A 19,996-nucleotide genomic window follows, 5' to 3' on the forward strand; every position below is an offset into this window, starting at 1 on the left:
GAGGCCATTTCCCCCCCAAAACCACAGCCACCTACCTATCTGGGAGGGTGACATCAGCTGCTGAGGGAGCTGGAAGAGTTCAATTTAGCTGCAAGTGCCACTTCCTCACAGGCAAGTGGTGTGTGCAGTCAAAGCAGCAGGATTTAACTGCCACTCAACAGTTGATAAGCTGAGTTTAAATCCTGCTCAGACCCCTGCAGAAAGCAGCACTGAAATCTCCACTCATCAGCATCTTGCCGGATCCTGCTTCAAAGCACAACACAGGGCTGTTTGAAAGCCTTTTGCAAACAGCTTCACACTGCTCTTTAAAACCTTAGGTTTGCAGAGGTCTGAAGTGCTATTTGTACAAAGGACTTCCAAAGATCCTCGTTCTATCGTCTTTGAATTTGCGACTGTCTTCAAAAGCAACATACAAACTAGACTTGCATGGAGTGCAGACAATACTTACCAAAGGCATCTTCCAAGTTAAAGCCATCATCATCATCTAAACCGGGAAGACAACACAGTTGTAATCTTTCTCCCAGAAATGAAATAATCCAAGTAAAACGGTTTAGATTTTTTTATTATTATTATTATTGATAATAGTAAGTGACACACACACTGGGGGGGGGGCGCTTCACAATGTATGTAGAACCCTATTTAAATTGGGTACTCATGGTCAATGTCAGGGGTTGCCAATGAAATATTATAGGTTAAAATGATTGATATTTTATAAAGCAGAAAGGATGGTACTCAATAAAGTAGATTCACTAGCACGAAGATTAAAACTAGCCCAATGAGATATCCCACTGCATGTACCTTGCACTGTCCCCGAATTTGCTCTGAAGGGTTGGGGGAACTTCCAGAACAGATTTAGGGAGTACACAGTGAGGAGGGGGAGGAACACATTCTGTTGCGCAATGAGAAACTTTGGAACAGTTATTAGTACTTCATGCTTTTCCCTCTGTAAATGGTCTGGCAAGGCTATGTCCCCATGGCATGCCCTGACTCTAGGCCCAATATCTTGGAAATCACACCTCTGTTGGTGACGCGTGTTCACATTCATGTACACATGTAGTCAAGGATGCATTATTTGGATGTTTGTCCTGCCCTATACGTAGCCTGAAGTGGGCTGCATTATTAGACCCTATATGCATGAATTATCAGTGTTATGGAAAGTTCGCTCACACATCGGGCAAAAAACAAAGCAAAACATTGGACTAAGGCAAATTTGGCATCTACTTGTCTTGTACTCAGCAGAGCGCACTCCTCCATTGTTTCCTGAGACGGAGGGATGACAACTCATGACATACAATGCCATTTATAACCCAAACCTAGTCACGTACACTGAAAAATAAATGTATAGGAATAGCAAGTCAATGTTCTGATTACTCTTATACCCACTTTGTGTTGGCTTTTTGTTAGGTGGAATCGGCTTCTGTGTTACATCTGTCGGATCTGCCATATTAAAAACACACAGGGCTTAGTATAACTTGAATGACTAGTTACCAGGGGGTAGTTGCTAGGACTGATTAGTGATTCAGCATTTTATGTGTACACACACACAAACAAACTGGACAGAGCTGCCAAGTTAAAGCCATCATCACCTAAACAGGGAAGACAACACGGTTGTAATTTTTCTCCCAGAAATGAAATATTTCAGGTAAAACGATTTAGATTTTTTAAAAATGATAACAGTAAGTGACACACATGGGGCGGGTGTTTTCACAATGCACATAGAACCCTATTTGAATTGGGCACTCATGGGGTTGCCAATGAAATACTATAGGTTAAAATGATTGATATTTTAAAGCAGAAAGGATGGTACTCAATAAAATAGTTTCACTAGCACCAATACTAAAACTAGCCCAATGAGACTTCCCACCAGATGTACCTTGCACTGTCCCTGGTTTTGCTCTGAAGCATTGGAGGAACTTTCAGAACAAATTTAGGGAGCACACCGGGGGGGGGGCGCTCCAGCACAGCATAGTAGCTCCCTAGCAGCCCACCCACTTTATCTGCCGTAACATATGGCAACAGCAATTGTTCTTGCCTGTTTTTATCTCTCTGTTCAAAGAACTACTTGAGAAGAGTGGTTGGTCCAGGCAGGAAGGTGTTCAAGCAGCATTTGCACGTATATCTTTACCCACTGACCCCTTTTCAATTTTGTAACCAATGCTTTTATTTTTCACCCAAATGGAAGTCTGTGTTCTGCTGCAATTTCCCCTCTGTAAATAGTCTGGAAAGGCCATGTCCCCATGGCGTGACCTGACTCTAGGCCCAATATCTTGGAAATCACACCTTTGATGGTGACGCGTGTTCACATTCATGTACACATGTAGTCAAGGATGCATTATTTGGATGTTTGTCCTGCCCTATACCTAGCCTGAAGTGGGCTGCATTATTAGACCCTATGTGCATGAATTATCAGTGTTATGAAAAGTTCGCTCACACATCGGGCAAAAAACAAAGCAAAACATTGGACTAAGGCAAATTTAGCATCTACTTGTCTTATACTCATCAGAGCACACTCCTCCATTGTTTTCTGAGATGGATGGATGACAACTCATGACATACAATGCCATTTATAACCCAAACCTAGTCATGCACACTGAAAAATAATTGTATAGGAATAGAAAATCAATGTTCTGATTACTCTTATACTCACGTTGTGTTGGCTTTTTGTTAGGTGGAACCGGCTTCTGTGTTACATCTTCAGGATCTGCCATATTAAAAACACACAGGGCTTAGTATAACTTCAATGACCAGTTACCAAAGGGGGCACTTGCTAGGACTGATTCAGCATTACACACACACATATACACACACACACACACACACACACACACAAACTGGACAGGGCTGCACTTATTTTTGCTGGTAAGATAGTTGCTTGACTGCATTTTTATTCTTACTAGACCTCACCCAGGATGTTTTCCGAAGGGTGGGTAACATATATTCATTATTTTAAAAAATACACAAAGAAACCAGATACAAGGTGCGAGCCTTTGCTGCTCATTTGCACAATGAGTAAAGTAGAGCTGTGCCAAACCCTAAACTGGTCATCCGAAGGGGGTAGGAGGCAAAGCAAAGTTTGTGCCAAAGCAGGGGGTGGGGAATGGAAGGTAGGAATTCACTTTGGACAGTGCACATGGTCAAGCTTTAAAGACAACACCCTTGTGTGGGTGTGGGTGTGCATGGGGGGGGCGTGAACTGAAAGAGCTGCTTAGGTTCCCACAAGGGATTTGTGCTAGCTCAGAATAAATGTTTTCACCTGGGTGTGGGGGGTTGAATACCAAACTATATTTGCAATTCCCATCACTTTCAAAAGCAGTTGGGCAAGAGGCTACTGCTCCCCCAGCCCCTGTGCCAGCATGTCTAAAGCCCCTTAGGCTCACATAACTGAGTAGAGGTGTGCACTGACCATAAGATTTGGTTCAGCCTCAAATTCATCTGAATCCAGTGTACACCCTGGTAATCAGTTTTCCAGCTCTCTTGAATATATAGTGCTGTGCTGGTATGTTAATCACAGCTCAATCTCATGGCACTGCAGATTTTTACATTAAAGTAATTTAACATTTCCTCCCCCTCCTACCCTCAATTCTACATTATCCACCTTGTTTAAAATTATTGGGCTCTATAAATCAGGATTATCCCTCTTGATTCATCAAACTGAGATAATGCAGCATGATGCATCTGAAGCTAAGACAGGGTTAAGATCTGATTTAGACTAAAATCTACATCACAATATCATGGTTACTATAAAACCCATTAAATATTCTTAAGTTTACTTCATTAGGTTGTAGTTAACTTACCGCCAAATGCATCTGCCAAGTCAAAATCTTGTCCTGTAAAATTAAAATATTTGCTTATTTATAAATATATTTGTATGCCTCTAGTCAAAGGAAAAAATAAGTCCAGTAGCGGAAGACTCTGGGGTTACGGCATTCATCTCGCTTTACTGGCCAAGGGAGCCGGCGTTTGTCTGCAGACAGCTTCCGAGTCATGTGGCCAGCATGACTAAGCCACTTCTGGTGAACCACAGCAGCACACGGAAACGCCGTTTTACCTTCCTGCCAGAGTGGTACCTATTTATCTACTTGCACTTTGACGTGCTCTCGAACTGCTAGGTTGGCAGGAGCTGGGACCGAGCAATGGGAGCTCACCCCGTTGCGGGCCTTAGGCTCTGTGATTTAGATCACAGCACTACCCACATCCCATAGCCGCCATACATACATACAATAAAAACAACATAAATATTTAAAATCAGAGATCATCAATAGTTTCTTAATTGCTTGCACAAACTTGGTGACATAGAACTTTTTCCAGCACATGTTTAAAGGTTAAAACAAAAGGTGACTGCTAGGTCTCTGTTGGAAAAGCATTACACAGGCTCAGTTTCCTGTCACTGTTAGATTAACCTCACCCACTTGGGGAACAACCAGTGGTGGTCCTGCAGATGGTCTTAGTGATTTGGCTGGGATACAAGGCTTCAGATGGTCCTAACATGGGCCTAAGTTGTTCGGGGCTTGATAATGCATAGACCGTAAACCTGTCTTGGTAGCAGCCACTGTGGGTGTTATACAAATGGTTTTTCATGTTGTCAACCACATGCCCCCATCAGCAGTCTGGCCACCACATTCTGCACCACCTGAAGTATCTGAACCAGAATACAAATTCTCATCTTCTCCTTCCTTGTTAGCACCAATATATCCGGCAGTTTAATCTTGCCAGATGTGCTGAAGGACAGCCAATAAATTGTATGGTAAACCCAAAAACAAAACTGCAAATCTTGTGATATACGAAACCAATGGTAATAAAGAGTCTTCCCTACGGTGTAGACCTATAAAGGGCTATTGGCCAAGACTGTGTCCAGAGGCAGTTTACCTCTAAACGCCTTTCATATCCTGCTTGTAAGCTTCTTGGAAGCACCCACTAGAAACAGAACACTAAACTAGATGACTCCTCAGTCCGTTTCCTTAAGATTGTTTATATCTAGTTGCATAGATATGCCCTATGTCACACACAAGGGGTCACCAATGTAGCATCTGTGTATACATATGTGCCCATAGCAGCTTTCGTTGCCCCCCCCCCCGTCCCCTTCCACTGAAATTAAGCTTGAAAGAAGCATTTTGTTGTAGCCAGAAGAACTGGCTGCAACGTGTGCTTAGTTGTGGTGTGTGTTGCCCGTGACAGTATCTTCAGGCTGCAAATGAATCCAAGGTTGGCAGGCTCTGCCACATGCAAAAGAACAGTCTAAGGAAAAAATGGTCACTGCAGGGCGATTATAACAAAACACAAGAGCTTGTCCAATTAACTTTTCCATTCTTCCATTTCTTAACATGATTGAAGAGGCATTACAAGCTTGCCAAACACATATCCCTCGGCATCTATCAACAGTACCCTTGTACCCCCAAACTTGTCTATTCCCCTTGGGTAGAACTATGGGTTTTCAGAAGGTTCTCAATAGCAGCCCAATAGATATGCTCCCTCAACATCACCCTGCAAAGCTGGAACAGCAGGTGCTAATGCTTTGTGACCTGAGCGATCACAATTTTCTTTAAGACAGGATGCCATCAGTCTTCTCGTACCTGCTCAGGGATTGTGTTCTCCCCAAAGCCCTGAACTTGGTGTTTAAAGGATACATGTGTCCACCCTACATGACTTCTGGGCAAGTTGTCTTTCAATCCTGCACCCAAAACTAATCCATGGATAAGTGCATGACCGCATTCATGCTGGACTTGCCCCACCCTACAGCAACTACTACTTCCAGTGTTCAATTCCACCATGCATGAGGAAAATGAAATGGAGTCTAATAATGAGATGATCCAAAAGGCAGCAGCTTCTGTTCTAGCCTTATATGGATATCGCTGGCTGTGACATAGTAATGTTTTTTATTGCTGTTATTATGATAGCGATTGTTTTAAACCATTGTTTTAAATGGCTGTAAGCGGGTGTCAAAAAATATTGTGTTCTGAATGGTAGTTAATAAATCCATTAAATATAATAATATAAAGGCCTGCTGATGAAAGCAGCAGGAATCAGTACAGTGGTTGGATGAACACATTATCAATTTTTATTTTCAGCCATAGACAGTCAATTAGGGTGCAGGTATGTGTGAAAAACCATTAGCATGTTGATAAGGTGCCTTGTTTTTGGTGGGTTTTCTCTTCCAACTCAAAACTAATGTTTAAAAACACATACGGTAACTTATTTCCTGTCCGGTTACCAATAGAGTTTTATCAGGAAAGAAAGTGCTGGGTGGGATGAAAGTTCTGTTCTGATATTGGCAGATATAGCTTGCTAAACGACTATAAAGTGTGACTAAACAGCTCAACACCATTCAATTAAAAATAACATGGTTCCCAACTTTTCTTAAAAAATTGAAAGAACTTCTAAAAATCAGAAAGATAGTTGTGTTCACAGAAGGATCCCTTACACCCATGGAGAAGAGTCAGGATCCAGCCCAATGAGATCAACACCAATGAAAACATTGTGCCACCTTTTCAATAAACAAAAGCAAACGTCCATTTCAAATGACTGGAGGGGGGTAATATTTAACCTCTCCCTCCTGCCGCCTTGCATTTTGATCATTTTTATTGTTGCGATTTTCTCCGAGTTTCATTTGTCACCTGCAATCCATTTAGCAACAGAGGCACACCAAAACCACTGGGTATGGGATTTCAGAACGATGAAGTGGGGGACACCCTCCCCGCTAATGAGTAACAGACTGGAATGCTTTTGCCATATCACCTCTGCAAAACAGCTCAATAGAGAGATCTGGACATTTGGACACCTTTAAAGCAGAGGGACTGGCATACAAGCATGACTCATATGAGAATAACTGACAGCTTGCAACAGCATGAGTCATCTCGTGCTACGCAGAAATCTGTGGGCTACCCGATGAGGCAAAAACCCTGGCAGGATGTTTACACGCGCTGCCAAGCAGCCCTTTATAATTAGCTCTGCAGCAACATACCATGAAGTTGGGAAGAGTCGACGCTGCACTGCAGATTCAAGAAAGTGTACACCACACAGACTGCTTCTATCAGCACACTGCTCCAAGCTAAATAGCTGCTGTTGTACTAATTTTCTGTCCAAGGAAAAAGTTATCTCAAAGCCCTTTTTAAGATGCAAGGGATCAAAAATGTACTGTCCGAATAGCTTTAAGTTAGGAATTGCCAAGCTTAGGAGACAAAGCTTTTTCATAGATTCAAGTACTACAACCGCAACTGCATCTACATGCTTTCCTATGAATCTGAAATCCCATGCCTCTGCTACTTCACTTTCCCTGTTTTTAACATGCTGCCAGCTGCTTTTGGGTCTACACTAGGCTCCTTCCCACCCACCAAATCACTAAACTAATCTGTGTTACTTCATTCTACTGTGTCTTTCAGCAGTTCGAATCACTGCCTTTCAGGCCTTTTTTAAAGGAGGAGCCCAGCTGGGGCAAATGCTTAACTTTCCACACATACATACACACACACAGCAAGTCGCTCTGCAAGACCACCTTCTGGGTTGGGATCATGAAAACATATCCCCTTTTTACCAGAAATCATTCCCCCTTTGGCATGCTGGCAGTTCACTTTACTGCAGAGGGTGAGGGGCGGTGAATGTGGGGGTGAAACATTTAATCCCTTGTCCACACTGGCCTGATCCAGATTGGGGCCTCATGTTGTTTTTTTGTGTAGCGACCAGTACTAAAAGCACCTTTTGGGGGGGGGGAGAAGCATGATTAACTTAATGTGTCCCCCTTCCAATGATCAGTTTCTTTTCCCAATAAGGCAGTAACACTAGCCAGTGAAAATTTACCCCAGGTATTTTGGGGTTGTCCTGTTTTGATCAGCATATTAATCAGCATAGTCCATTAAGCCCTTTCTCCCTTCCTGCCACATCTCTAGGTAACCATTAGCTCAGCTGATATGATGGCTGGGGACACAGCCATTATCTTAGTTACAGCCCCAGGCAATAGAGGTAAAGAATACTTACTAGCTCAGCTGTAAGACAAACTTTATATTAGATATATGCAGAAGGAATGCTGTACTTTCCAAGTGAATGTAACATCTAAGTATAAATGGCTGCTCTCCATCTCAAAATATAGATGACAATCATTTGTTTAAAGTCAAACAATGGCTGCCATGGTCCCGAATGCCCAATATCAGAAGAAAGTAGAAGTTCCATGAGTTGCTCAATGGGAAATGAAATGCTGGTCTCTTGAAATGTATTAAATTCAGCTATTTGATGGAGGGTAAAAAGAAATGTGCAATGTAACACATACCATATGGAATATTTTTTATGAACTAGCAGACAATATGAACTAGATGAACCAATGATCTGACTCAGTATAAGACAGCTTCTTGCACTCCTGTTGACTGTTGCCCGTGTTAGGAAAGAGATTGCAATTTGCAAAAGTGGCTAAAGGGGTCAGTAAGTACCACTGACAGATAATTAATGTGTTTGCACAACTTAAGAGTCTCTTTGTGTGGGGAGTGGTATTGGGGGGGGGGAATCACTGCTTTGAACTGTGAACAGCAAGTAGCCTTCCGGGCCTTAGGTTAGCTTTTCCAAAGTTAGAAGTGCCAATGCCACAGTCTGTCAGCCATGAACTTATTTTAAATAGTTTGTACATCTCCCTTCCTCCTAAGAATGTTTAACTGCCTTGGCTAGACATAAGCAGTAAGGGAGCAGCCCAGATCACCCAGAGAAGTGTACTCCAAAAGAGGAAAGGGCACCACCAAAAAGGCCTTCCATGGAAAATCAATTCTCAGGCAGGGTTCTATGGAGAAGGGCACCACCTAGTCTTGAAAAGCCATGTAAGGCTTTTTATATGTCAGAACCAACACTTTGAATTGCACACAGACAGATACAGGCAGCTGATGCAGTTGACACAAAAGGAGGAGGTATACTGAGTCCTATATAAACTAACTTCTAACATAACATAGTGTAAAATGTAAGAGCCCCACTGGAACATAACCAAGGTCCACCTTACCTAACATTCTGTTCGCACAGTGGCAAATCAGAAGCATAGCACCATGAGCACTGAACACTGAACCATTACTAAATGCATTGTTGTGACTGGGTTAAGAGCATAGTACTTCTTTTGGAATACAGTTAGCTGTTCAAGAATCCTATCCTTAAGACTTTTCTGATACTTTAATGCAAGGCTAAACTTTCATAAATTAACACTTGCACCTCCCACAAAAAAATGAAGGCCATGAGGCATGCCAGACTGATTTGACTTATTCATCTGTAGGAATACTACCCAAAATTGATTGCAACCAAGACCTTGACAACAAGATTTGGGATTTCCCTTGTCTCACTGAGACTCATGATGCAATACATACTTTCGTATGGAAGGGGAATAACGCTGTCTCAAATGATTACCTTCAGCCTATAGTTTCTTTCCAATTTCCCCAGTATATATTTATACTCCAATAATTTAGTAATATTGATGGGAGTGCAAAATTTTCTGCAGAAAATTGTCCATTGCAAAAGTTTTATTTATTTACTAAATTTATATACCACCCTATACCCGAAGGTCTCAGGGTGGTTCACAGAACAAAATCAGAATATAAAACCACAAAATATATAATCAAAATAAAAACAACAACCTAATAACCCACCTTCCAAAAAAACCTCCACATTTTAAAAGGGCATTGGATGTCAATCAAATCAACCAAAGGCCTGGTTAAAAAGGAACGTTCTTGCCTGGCGCCTAAAAGTGTATAATGAAGGTGCCAGGCGAACTTCCCTGGGGAGTGCATTCCACAGATGGGGGAGCCACTGCAGAGAAGGCCCATTCTCATGTTGCCACCCTACAGATCTCTCGAGTTAATTGGTAACAAAGAATGGATGCCAATTGTAGATGCATTGTTAGGCAAACTTGGTCATTTCAAAGGAGCTCTTTTGGGCTTTGTATACCAAATAAGGGCAAAACAGGCATGCTAACTAGATCAGTATTAGGGCACCAGCAATTTTCCCACTACAAATTATTCATATTTGCACTGATTATTTTCAAGAAAACCTACACCACCATGTTGTAGTTAACAGGAATGTATCCAATAGTTTCACTTCTGTTAATGGAAGAAGCTTCCAGCCATGGAAGGAGAACAGAGGCCCAGCTATTCCACAAGTCAACAGAATATCTTCAAATCAAATCTGTAACTGTATCACTACAATCATTTAAGAATGCAATAGGTTCCCAATTCTATCTTGCGGGATTTTTTTTAATCTTTACAATGTTTATTGCATTGTGTGAGTGCCCCCTGTCTTCCATGATGTCATGGAAGCCAAGGTTTCCCAAGTACTGACAAGATCCAGACCTTCTTAGCTTCTCCAAGGAAGCTGCATCATGTGCCCTCCTCAAACAGACGCACAGAAAGATGCAGCACCTAAGATTATGCCCAGGCTTTTAACATGGCAGTCTTACGCACACTGGAGTGTGATACAGTTTCATTCTGGGTAACACCAATGTATATCTGCAGACAGCACTTAATGCGAAGCTTGTGCTCATTGTTGACTGTAAAGCTCAGTGTTGAATGCCTCTCTCTTTATTTTCTTTCACCTGCCATCATCATCCATTGCTTCCTTCCCCCCTGGAAATGGGCTATATTCCTTGCACAAGTGGGGGAAAGGAATGAAGAGAGAGCAGGTGGACCATTTGCAATCCACAGGATAAACATACCCAGTAAACACAAAGCTGCTGGCAAAAGTTCAAGGTTTATTCAATAAGGGTTGAGGAAAACAAACATCTGGAATGAATTACCTAACAGCTTGTCTTCCAACAAAGATGCTGTTCCTCCTTTTTGTTCTTTTGACAGCAGTTTTGTAGGGGAAAGACCCTATACTTAAAGCAGCTAATCCACTGCTGTTGCCTTGTGAGCTTACAATAGCTGCATTTATGCTTTCAATTGCCTGTTCTATGGACAGGCGGCTAGATTAATTTAATTGCTGTATTTTTAGGATTTTACTACAATACATATTATTGCATGTTGCCAGTTCAGTAAAAAGGTAACGGTAAAGGGACCCCTGACTGTTTGGTTCAGTCGTGAATGACTCTGGGGTTGCGGCGCTCATCTTGCTTTACTGGCCGAGGGCGCCGGCGTACAGCTTCCGGGTCATGTGGCATGACGAAGCTGCTTCTGGCGAACCAGAGCAGCGCACGGAAACGCCATTTACCTTCCCGCCAGAGTGGTACCTATTTATCTACTTGCACTTTGACGTGCTTTCGAACTGCTAGGTGGGCAGGATGCCAGTTCAGTACTAACATATTTATACCCTGCTCCTCTTCTTTTATCCCCAGAACAATAAACATAAAGTACAATAATGCTAATATTTCTGCTAAGCTGTCCTGTTTTAAACATCCCTGCACCTATAAGATTCCCACTTGCTAGCATAATTGGAACCTTATGCATAACCAGGTGGGCAACAGCTAAATGGTAAGGCAATCTCTACTAGGACAAGCAGCTCACACAGTAATTCTATGACGTGGGGCCACAGCTCAGCGGCAGAACAAACTCTGCAGGCAAAAGGTTTCAGGTTCAATCCTTGGAGTTTCCAGGCAGGGTTGGAAATGTCCCCATTCTGAAAACTTGGGTGAGCCATTGTGGGTCAGTGTAGGCCAGGGATGGGGGAACCTCATGCGTGGGGACTGAATGCAACTCCCCAAGCCTCTCTCCAGCTCTCAGGACTCTCCCCAGGCCAGCCCCCAGCAGCCATGCTTGCTGTCCATTTCAAGTGCTTTTGCCTGGCTGAAATAAGTCCTTGAACCAATGCCTCTTGCTGGACTGAATGGAGAAGTGTGTGCAAAACCCAGGCATTTTGTGGCTGGAATACACCCTACTGTACGAAGGCAAGCGTCATCTCCATTGCTCTGCCTCTTTTGCCTCTGCTCCTGGCCACTGCTGGCATGCAGCCCCCAGAAGGCTGCCACGAGGGTATGAAGTCCTTGGGCTGAGAAAATTCCCCACCACTGCTGTAGGCATAGGCAATAGATAGATGGACTAGAGCTCTGGCACAGTAGAAGGCATGCTTTCCATGTTCCTAACTGCTCCTATTAATCATTGCATTTGGTCTCCTATTAATCATTGCTTGGCCTCACTCCTAATTGGGGATTTTGCCTACAGAAGCAATAGGCAATCATCTACGACAACTTTCACAACAGCTGCTCTCTATTCCCCCATGTTTCACTTGTCATACTGTAGCCTCATGAATAGCACAAAAAGTCTCTCTAAGTATCCAGAGGAAGTGCTGCATCTTGCCTGTGCTTATGCAGCATGCACATGCACTGGCAGGTTACCAGCTGACAAATATTATTTTATACTTGCCCATTGTTGCAAGGAGAAGTGAGAAAACATTTAATTGCAAAACAATATGTGTACAAATTACTTCCCTGCCAACCTACATACTACTGTAGGACTCTGTTGTTTGATAGTTGGTAAGGAAATGATTAATATGCCTAACATAAGTGAACAGTCATAACAGTTCCAGTGAGGTGGCTTGCTCAGAGTGGTACATGTCACACAGAAGTTGGATCCAAGCACAGTACTTACATGTGTGCAAGTCAGTTCTAAAATTGTTTATTGGAAAACTATAATGCTCACTTTAGCAGCAGGAAGATGAATGGTTTGGGCCAAGAAAGACTGTAAAGTTCAAGGCAGCCATCCCAAGCATATTACCCAGATACAGGTACCATTGAAATCCAGATTTATGTCCAAATAAACTTGTTTAGGTGGTGGATAATAAACTATGGTATTAAACTTTTTTAAGGCATCTAATAGAGTAAGGATTCCCTATGTTCTCCTAACAAAAAGTAAATGCATTTTTAAATCTTGGTCCTGTCACAGAGAACTATGCTGTAGTCAAAAAGTTGTGTAGCTAGCTGCGCTGCCTAAAATGGGAATTTATCTGGGCCAGAATTCCAAAATGGAAAGGCATTCAAGGAAAGCTATTTCCCTGTCTGGTTAAACTTAATGCAATTAGAGCAAAACAACTGCACTGCTCAACTTGTTATACATTCAACTTCAACATCGCTCAGCTGCAATGTTCAAGGAGTGCTTTTGGTCAAGTCAGTAGAATATTTTAGACTAACCTAACTCAGTGGGTTGTTCTAAGGCTAAGAGACAAACTGAACATGATGCAAAGAGGAGGAGGCGTGTGATAGAACATTTTAACCCTTTGCTCTCTGATGCTTTTTCACCTCCACACACACAGAGTGGTGCAGCAACCCCCTCCAGCGCCTGGGGCAGACCACAGTTGCTGAGTTTGTTTAGGGCAGTCACCGACTTCAGGGATGGGAAGTGGTTCCACCCCACTGCAGCACCCGAAATGCCCAGGAACTGCTGTGCTACCTCCATGCTCCCCCAAGTCACAGAATCCAATTCCCCCCCCAACTATGCTACTGTCCACACATTGCTGCTTGTAGTTCATGGGTGTGGGGGGGAGGGAGACAGAATAAATGAAGCTAAACACAGCTCTGGGACAATTTGCAGGTGTGCAAAAGCAGTAGAATGGAAAGGGTTAAAATGTTCCCCCCTCTCCCACAGGGCACTGCAGCTTGAGAGACTACTTTAGATAATAAAAAGAAAGAAAAACATCATGTGCAGCCTGAGAAATAACCAGTGCTCTGATCTCCAAGGAAGAAAGTCCTGTTACAAATGGTTTTTTAAAAATAATGATGATGATGACAATGATGATAGAATGATATGCTGTAGAGAAGACAATTTTGTTCTTCCAGTACAGCAGGGCTGCTTTAGACAAAGATAACCACTTAAGTGTGAATATATTGTCATATCTAAATAGAACCACATACAAGACCAAAACAATTGTAAGCATACAAGACCAAAACAATTGTACGCATCCTTCACCTATGGGTGTGCACATGGTTTTTTCCCAGAAACTGTGGTGATTCCGTGGGGTGGGGGGAATGTCCCCAGATGTCACCGAAGGATGGAATTCTAGCATCATGTGCATCCCCCCTCCCAATTATTGAATCACATAAAGGGCAATTCCCATCCTCATAATAAATATCTTCCAAAGAAGTCAGCTCAAATAATGTGACTAGCAGTCACAGTTAGTCCATAACTCAGGCTTCCTCAACCTCGGCCCTCCAGATGTTTTTGGCCTACAACTCCCATGATCCCTAGCTAGCAGGATCAGTGGTCAGGGATGATGGGAATTGTAGTCTCAAAAACATCTGGAGGGCCGAGGTTGAGGAAGCCTGCCTTAACTGGACCCGTTGTATGTTAATAGTCTGCTAATAATACTGCATTTTCTATACTCGTGGAATGGTTATTCCATAGCCATGGAAAATCCTCCTTCAGTACCTCTGTCACTATTCAACAATAACATAACTAAGCCAAAAGCAGACATAGGTTGCAATCCTAAATGCACCTATTATGGAGCAAGGCCCCCTGAACTCAGTGAGACTTCCCCCTAAGTAAACCTATATAGGGGTGCACTCTATATTGCCTTTCCCCCAGTGAAAATATACAAGTCCAAAGAATATTAGGTTGCAGTTAAGCCTACCCCATAAAAGTATAATAGATTTCAAGGCTACCTTCCTATTTGTTTAGGATGTTAATTCAGTGGCAAATAAATAAATCAGAGTCTGGCACAACCAGACAACAGGAAGAATGAATTTCCACAAACATCCTCCAGTTCACACTTTACCCTAAGTTCCCACCCAGCCACCTTCCTCAGTACCATTCGCTCTGCATTGGGATAGGCACTACCAAGTTTATAGTACCAGGTTCTTAAACAACTGGAAAAAGGCTCCACACAAAGACCTGTGGGCATGTCTAACAGGGAAGTGAAGCCAGAAAACACATACTTATCTAAGATCTTAACAGTGACATCTCTTTTGAATGTAGACATGACACAGGCAGAATTCCCTCTCCTTTCAGAGCAAGCTTAAGGGGTGAAGTGGGAGAATAATTCCACAATATTAGGACAACACCTGGGTACCACAGGAGCCAACTCCTAGGGGCCAAGGTGTAGCCAGGATTTTTGTTGGGGGGGGTAGAGACCTTTGTTGGGGGGAGCAGGCCTATTGCGTGGCGGGGAGAACCTCAGTTAGCTATATATTTTTATTTCTATTGATTTTGGGGGGCAGCTGCCCCTCCCTGACCCCCCTTGGCTATGTCCATGGGCTGCCCCCATACTTGAGGGGGCCAGGGCCCCCCAAGTTGATGGGCACTGCCATTCAAATGGTGTGGGTGTGCCCCACCATGTGATTGATTGGGCGGGGCAGGGTTTACCTCCCCCCCCCAATATTTTATTCAACCTGGCATCCCTGTGGGTGTGATCCTGTCCATGTGGCCTAAAGATAAACCATCAGCATATTCTTCTTGGAAGTGTGTCCCAGACTCTAATGTTTAATTGGGTTTTTATTATTATTATTATTGCCCACTATGTTTTCAGTTATTCTTATTTTATCTGCCTTGTGTCCCTATCAGGGGAAAAGGCAGGGTGTCCCTAAATACATAACAAAAACAACTTGCTTACAGCCCAATTTGGGTCAAACGCCTGTCACCCCGTTGCGATTCCCACTCCCCCCCCAAAAAAAAATCCTTCTAGGATCCATTTGAGCAGTGATTTTTTTGTTCTGGAAAAAAAATGTTTAGGGGTAGTCTCATTTGGACTCCAAAAAACCACCATTTTATAGTTCAAATCGGGAAAAATAAATGCGGTAAATGGACAAAAGGACAAAAAACCCACAAAAATTTTAGGGGTATTCGTACCCCCAGAAAAAAAGCCCTGCATCTGAGCCGGGGACTCTTTTGGTAAGCCGAGCCTTCGAAGAAGAGGATGTCTTCGAGGATGTGCAGAGGGGCTTCCCTTCGCCCGCTCCTCGAGGCTGGCAGCACAAAGGCGGCGGGGAGCGGCGCTGCGGCGGGCAGGGGTGGGCGTCCCTTCGGCGCCTCCCGTCGGGGCGCGGCTGCTGCTGCTCCCCTTTTCCTGCCTCTCTCCCGGAGCCTTTGTTCGAGCTGGGGGAGAGAGGGACGGGCAGCGCCCCGCGTCGAAGGCTAGAGGCGCGCGAGGGGGAAAGGGCCGAGCAGCGCTCCTTACCTCGGCCGCGTCCCGCCAGCAGCACCAGCGCGGCGAAAGGCACCAGGAGGGCGAGTCTCGTCATGGTCCCGCCGCCGTCGACAGCTGCTGCTGCTGCCGCCCGCCGAGACTTGAGGCGAACTTCGCGGCGCTCCCAATCCCTGCTCGGGTCCTTTCCTTGTTTCTCCCCCACTCCCCTCAGAGGATGGCGCGAGCGACCCCGTTTCCCGCGAGCTCCCTTCCTCGCCGTCTCCGCTTCAGCTGCAAAACAAGCGACCCGCAACTTGCAGCCCCGCAGCCAAAAAGGGGACTCGGAGTGGCGCTCGCTCGGAGACCCGCCTCCAGGAGAAGGGCGGCCAATGCGGAGTGGGCGCCGAGCGCCGGCAGCCAATGGAAGGAGAGGCGAGGGAGAGCACCGCCCACCCCGGTGGCCAGGAGAAGACACCAGCGTTGAGTCATGCCCCGAAGTAATAGGAAACCCGCGGGCAGCCGCCGGCTCGGGTGTGGCGCAGCTGGGCTTTCTTCCATCTGCGAAGGGAGCCGTGTGTGGAATCGCAGGCCTGCTGCTCAGATCACAGCGGAAGGGGCCCGGATTTGGCTAGAGATTTGGCTACACGGAGAGTTTGGCAGGGCTGAGGTGGGCAGGCCAACGGGGTCATCTTGTGTCCGCATGTGGCGGAAGGGATGGCTGGGAGATCCCGCCGTTGGCTTTCGGAGAGGCTCGGGTTTAAATCCGCCCTTATCTCCAGAGTTCACACGCGCAGCCTGAAATGTTGGCCTGATGATAAACTTGGGAGGAGAGAACTACGTGCGCGATCTTCAGCTGGTTGTCGGAAATGCAAGATATAAATGCAATGCATATAATAAGCCATTGTTTGCTCTCTGGATGTTGTGAGGGCAGGCCAGGCTTATATATGTTGCAGCCAACAGACCCATCGAATCGAATGGACATGGCTAACTTAGGGTCAATTATTTCAGTGGATCTACACTGACCCACTCCATTTAGTTGGACACAACCCTTTGAGACAACCTAGTAGTGTTAGATCTGTGAGGGATGCTTCACACAAGCCAGACATCTTATCAAGTGAGGATGCTTGAACCTCTTCTAGCAGGTTACGTCTGGCTAATATAATAACACAGACTGCACATGCTTAGATCAGAGGTGCTGTCTTAGTAAAAATAGGTATGGGGAATTTGTCCTTCAGATGCGGCTAGACCACAACCCATCATCTCTGAGTACTGACCATTCTGACTGGGGATGATGAAAGTTAGGAGTTCGGCAACACCCGGAGGGCCAAAAGTTCCCTAGCTCTGGAACAGGAAGAAAAAAAAGCTGGTCAAATTTGGTCTTAATTTATGGAGTAGTTGCTAGTGAGCATAGCAAAGTATTGTTACCTGGTAGGCATCATGTCTTTGAATAGCACTGAGCTATTTATTTTATTTCATAAAATTTATACATCACTTGATTGTAAAAAATAAAATAAAGCCTCAGGCTATGGCCTCTCCTCTGCACAAACAAGGTGCAGATATTTTATACTATAGAAAGTTACAAATATTAAGTTCCCTCATAAATTGAACTTCAAAAATGATTATTTAGTGGTTACTCAAGGTTTGATTTCTCCAGCTCCAGGAGAACACTGGTATTATGGGTGGGTGGTGTTTTTGTTTGTGCTTAACAATTAAAATAATTCCAGAGTTATTTGTCACCAGCTAAGTTTACTGGACTGTTACACTCGGACCCAACCTTTCTCCCCTGTTGGAAAGCATTATACAGAGATTGTGCCAGCGTTATTCAAGGATCTCCCTTTCCGTACTATGGATTTAAAACATTGTTTTGTTTGGCAAAAGGCAGGCCCATGTGTTTTATTCCCATATTATTTAATGGGTTTATTTGCCAAAATTTGTTTCCCACCCTTCCTCCCGAAGGACCGCAGGACAGCAAACACACCCACAATTAAAAATGAAAAAACTCTCTAAAACAGTTAAAACATTCTAAAACAACAACAACAGTTACAGTTAATATGATCATTACATACATGTCTGCCTTTCCGAAGAAGAAACAGACTCTTATATCAGCTTGTTTGGGAGACCTAGGGAGGATAAGACTATCAATGGCAACTAGCCATGATGGAAATGTTTTTCCTCCATAGCTGGAGACAGTAATGCTTCTGAATACTAGTTGGTGGAAACCACTAAAGGGGAAGAGTTTGCTTATGCCTGAATTCTGCTTGCAGTTTTCCCACAGGAAAAAAGGAGGCTGAACTAGATGGACCATTGCCCTGATCCATCAGGCTCTACTTATGTTCGTATTGGAAGGAAAATAGAATGGGAGTTAAGTTTGTATCAGAAATGGCGAACCATGTAGTCATACACAGTGTTTAAACAGCGTGTTTCCAAAACTTGGCACAATGGAATTTAAGCCAAGGAAGGAACAACTCAGCATTAACTACTGAGCTGCAATGAATCACTTGGTATGACTAAATATCACATTGTTGTCATTTGTTTTCGTCAATCTTCAGCATTTTTTTTTACAGTTAATATTGTATGAAAAAAGTGCCAAGCTGTTGGTAGTTCCTGAAATAATTTTTGTTTTCTCCTATGAAACCTGGATGCATTTCTAAATCACTTTAATATTAGTCACCCTTTTCGCCATCTTCTTTTTCTCTTACATCAAGGACACATTTCATTACCACATTCAGTGGTATCCTAGTCCAGAACAGTCTCAGCTAACAGATTCCTCACGAACATGTCACATGAAGCTAAGATGGGCTTTTAAGTACTGTAGCTACTTGCTTATTTGCCTGCGGTGATTAGAATCCGTTCCAGGTAACCAGGCAAGCAAACAGAAAGGGAGCTGTTTTAGTTATTGTTCAAGCCATTGATGGTGCCCACAATCAACACAAATTGTTTATTTATTTAATAAATGAATCCAAGGTAAGTTCAACTCTTTCCATACAAAATGGTCCCCAAGCTTTGGAACATCCTGTCATGCTAACTAGGCTATTCAATTGCTCAGCTCTATCTCCCTCACTCATACACCTTCATCCTCCTACACACACCTTCTGAGACAATTGTGCTGCCATAATCAGAGTCAAAATAAACTCGTCTGCACCTGCTCTCCGTCTCCTTCCTGCAGGACCTACTCCACTGAGAGTGACTGAAAGCAGTGGTTTCCTACCCTAGAGAACTGAGATCCAGGAGGAAAGAGTCAAGCAAAGTTGCTCAGTGGTTGCATCATGGCAGCAGTAATGGCAACAGAGCTGATAAACATCCTGGAAGAATGGGGGAAGGGATTTTTGGGGGGAAGAAGGTAAAGGAAGTGCCTTTGCCATACGGGAAGAAGCATCCACTAGGGCTTTGACAACCCTTCAAAATGTCAGGAGAGAGCGGGAATGGCACAAAATATTCACAAATATGAGTGAATGGTCTTCACAACAGAAGCTGTATCCACACTAACCTGTTTGTAGCACAGAAACTGATCTTGGTATGCAGCCATCCACAACAACACTGGACAAGTGTGGGTACACCCCACATTACCAGGATTGCATAAAACTGTTTTCTGATAGACACACTGCAGGGTAATGCAGCAATTTTTATTTCCAGAATGAAACCAGTTTCTCAAGAAGTACTTTTCAGGGGCAAAAGAAATGTGTGCAATAGATCTCTAGATTGTGTGTGGAATACAGGCACAAGCTCCTGTGACTTCCTTTAAGACAGCTTTGTGTGTCTCAGAGAATCAGTTGCCCGTTAGCTCCACAGGAGATACCATATCAAATCTATACTACCTATCAGTTTTTACAATGTTCAGTATAATCTAATTTGTCAGAGCTTATCTTTGGTAAAATTCTCCACCCTGCTAAAGTTTCAGAGGGTCATTGCTATAACAGAAAATGTCAGGTGACAATGTGGAAGCGGAGCTTCTCAGTGATAGCAGCCGCCCTCTGGAATGCTCTCCTTCAGGTAATCTGTG

General features: G+C 43.8%; 1 protein-coding gene across 1 annotated transcript in view; it reads right to left on the bottom strand.

Annotated features, from left to right (window-relative positions):
- Positions 1 to 16,608, bottom strand: part of CD99 (CD99 molecule (Xg blood group)) — a 32,237-nt gene extending 15,629 nt beyond the window's left edge. The window contains exons 1-4 of the mRNA XM_053387298.1: positions 16,048 to 16,608; positions 3,795 to 3,827; positions 2,648 to 2,701; positions 449 to 484 (exon numbers count right to left, since the gene is read on the bottom strand). Of these exons, the coding sequence (XP_053243273.1) occupies positions 449 to 484; positions 2,648 to 2,701; positions 3,795 to 3,827; positions 16,048 to 16,111 (187 nt within the window). The 5' untranslated portion in view covers positions 16,112 to 16,608. The remainder of the gene's footprint in view (positions 1 to 448; positions 485 to 2,647; positions 2,702 to 3,794; positions 3,828 to 16,047) is intronic.
- Between the last annotated feature and the right edge of the window lie 3,388 nt (positions 16,609 to 19,996).

The sequence above is a fragment of the Podarcis raffonei genome, chromosome 4 (genome assembly GCF_027172205.1).
Source record: "Podarcis raffonei isolate rPodRaf1 chromosome 4, rPodRaf1.pri, whole genome shotgun sequence".
In the NCBI taxonomy this organism is placed as follows: domain Eukaryota; kingdom Metazoa; phylum Chordata; class Lepidosauria; order Squamata; family Lacertidae; genus Podarcis; species Podarcis raffonei.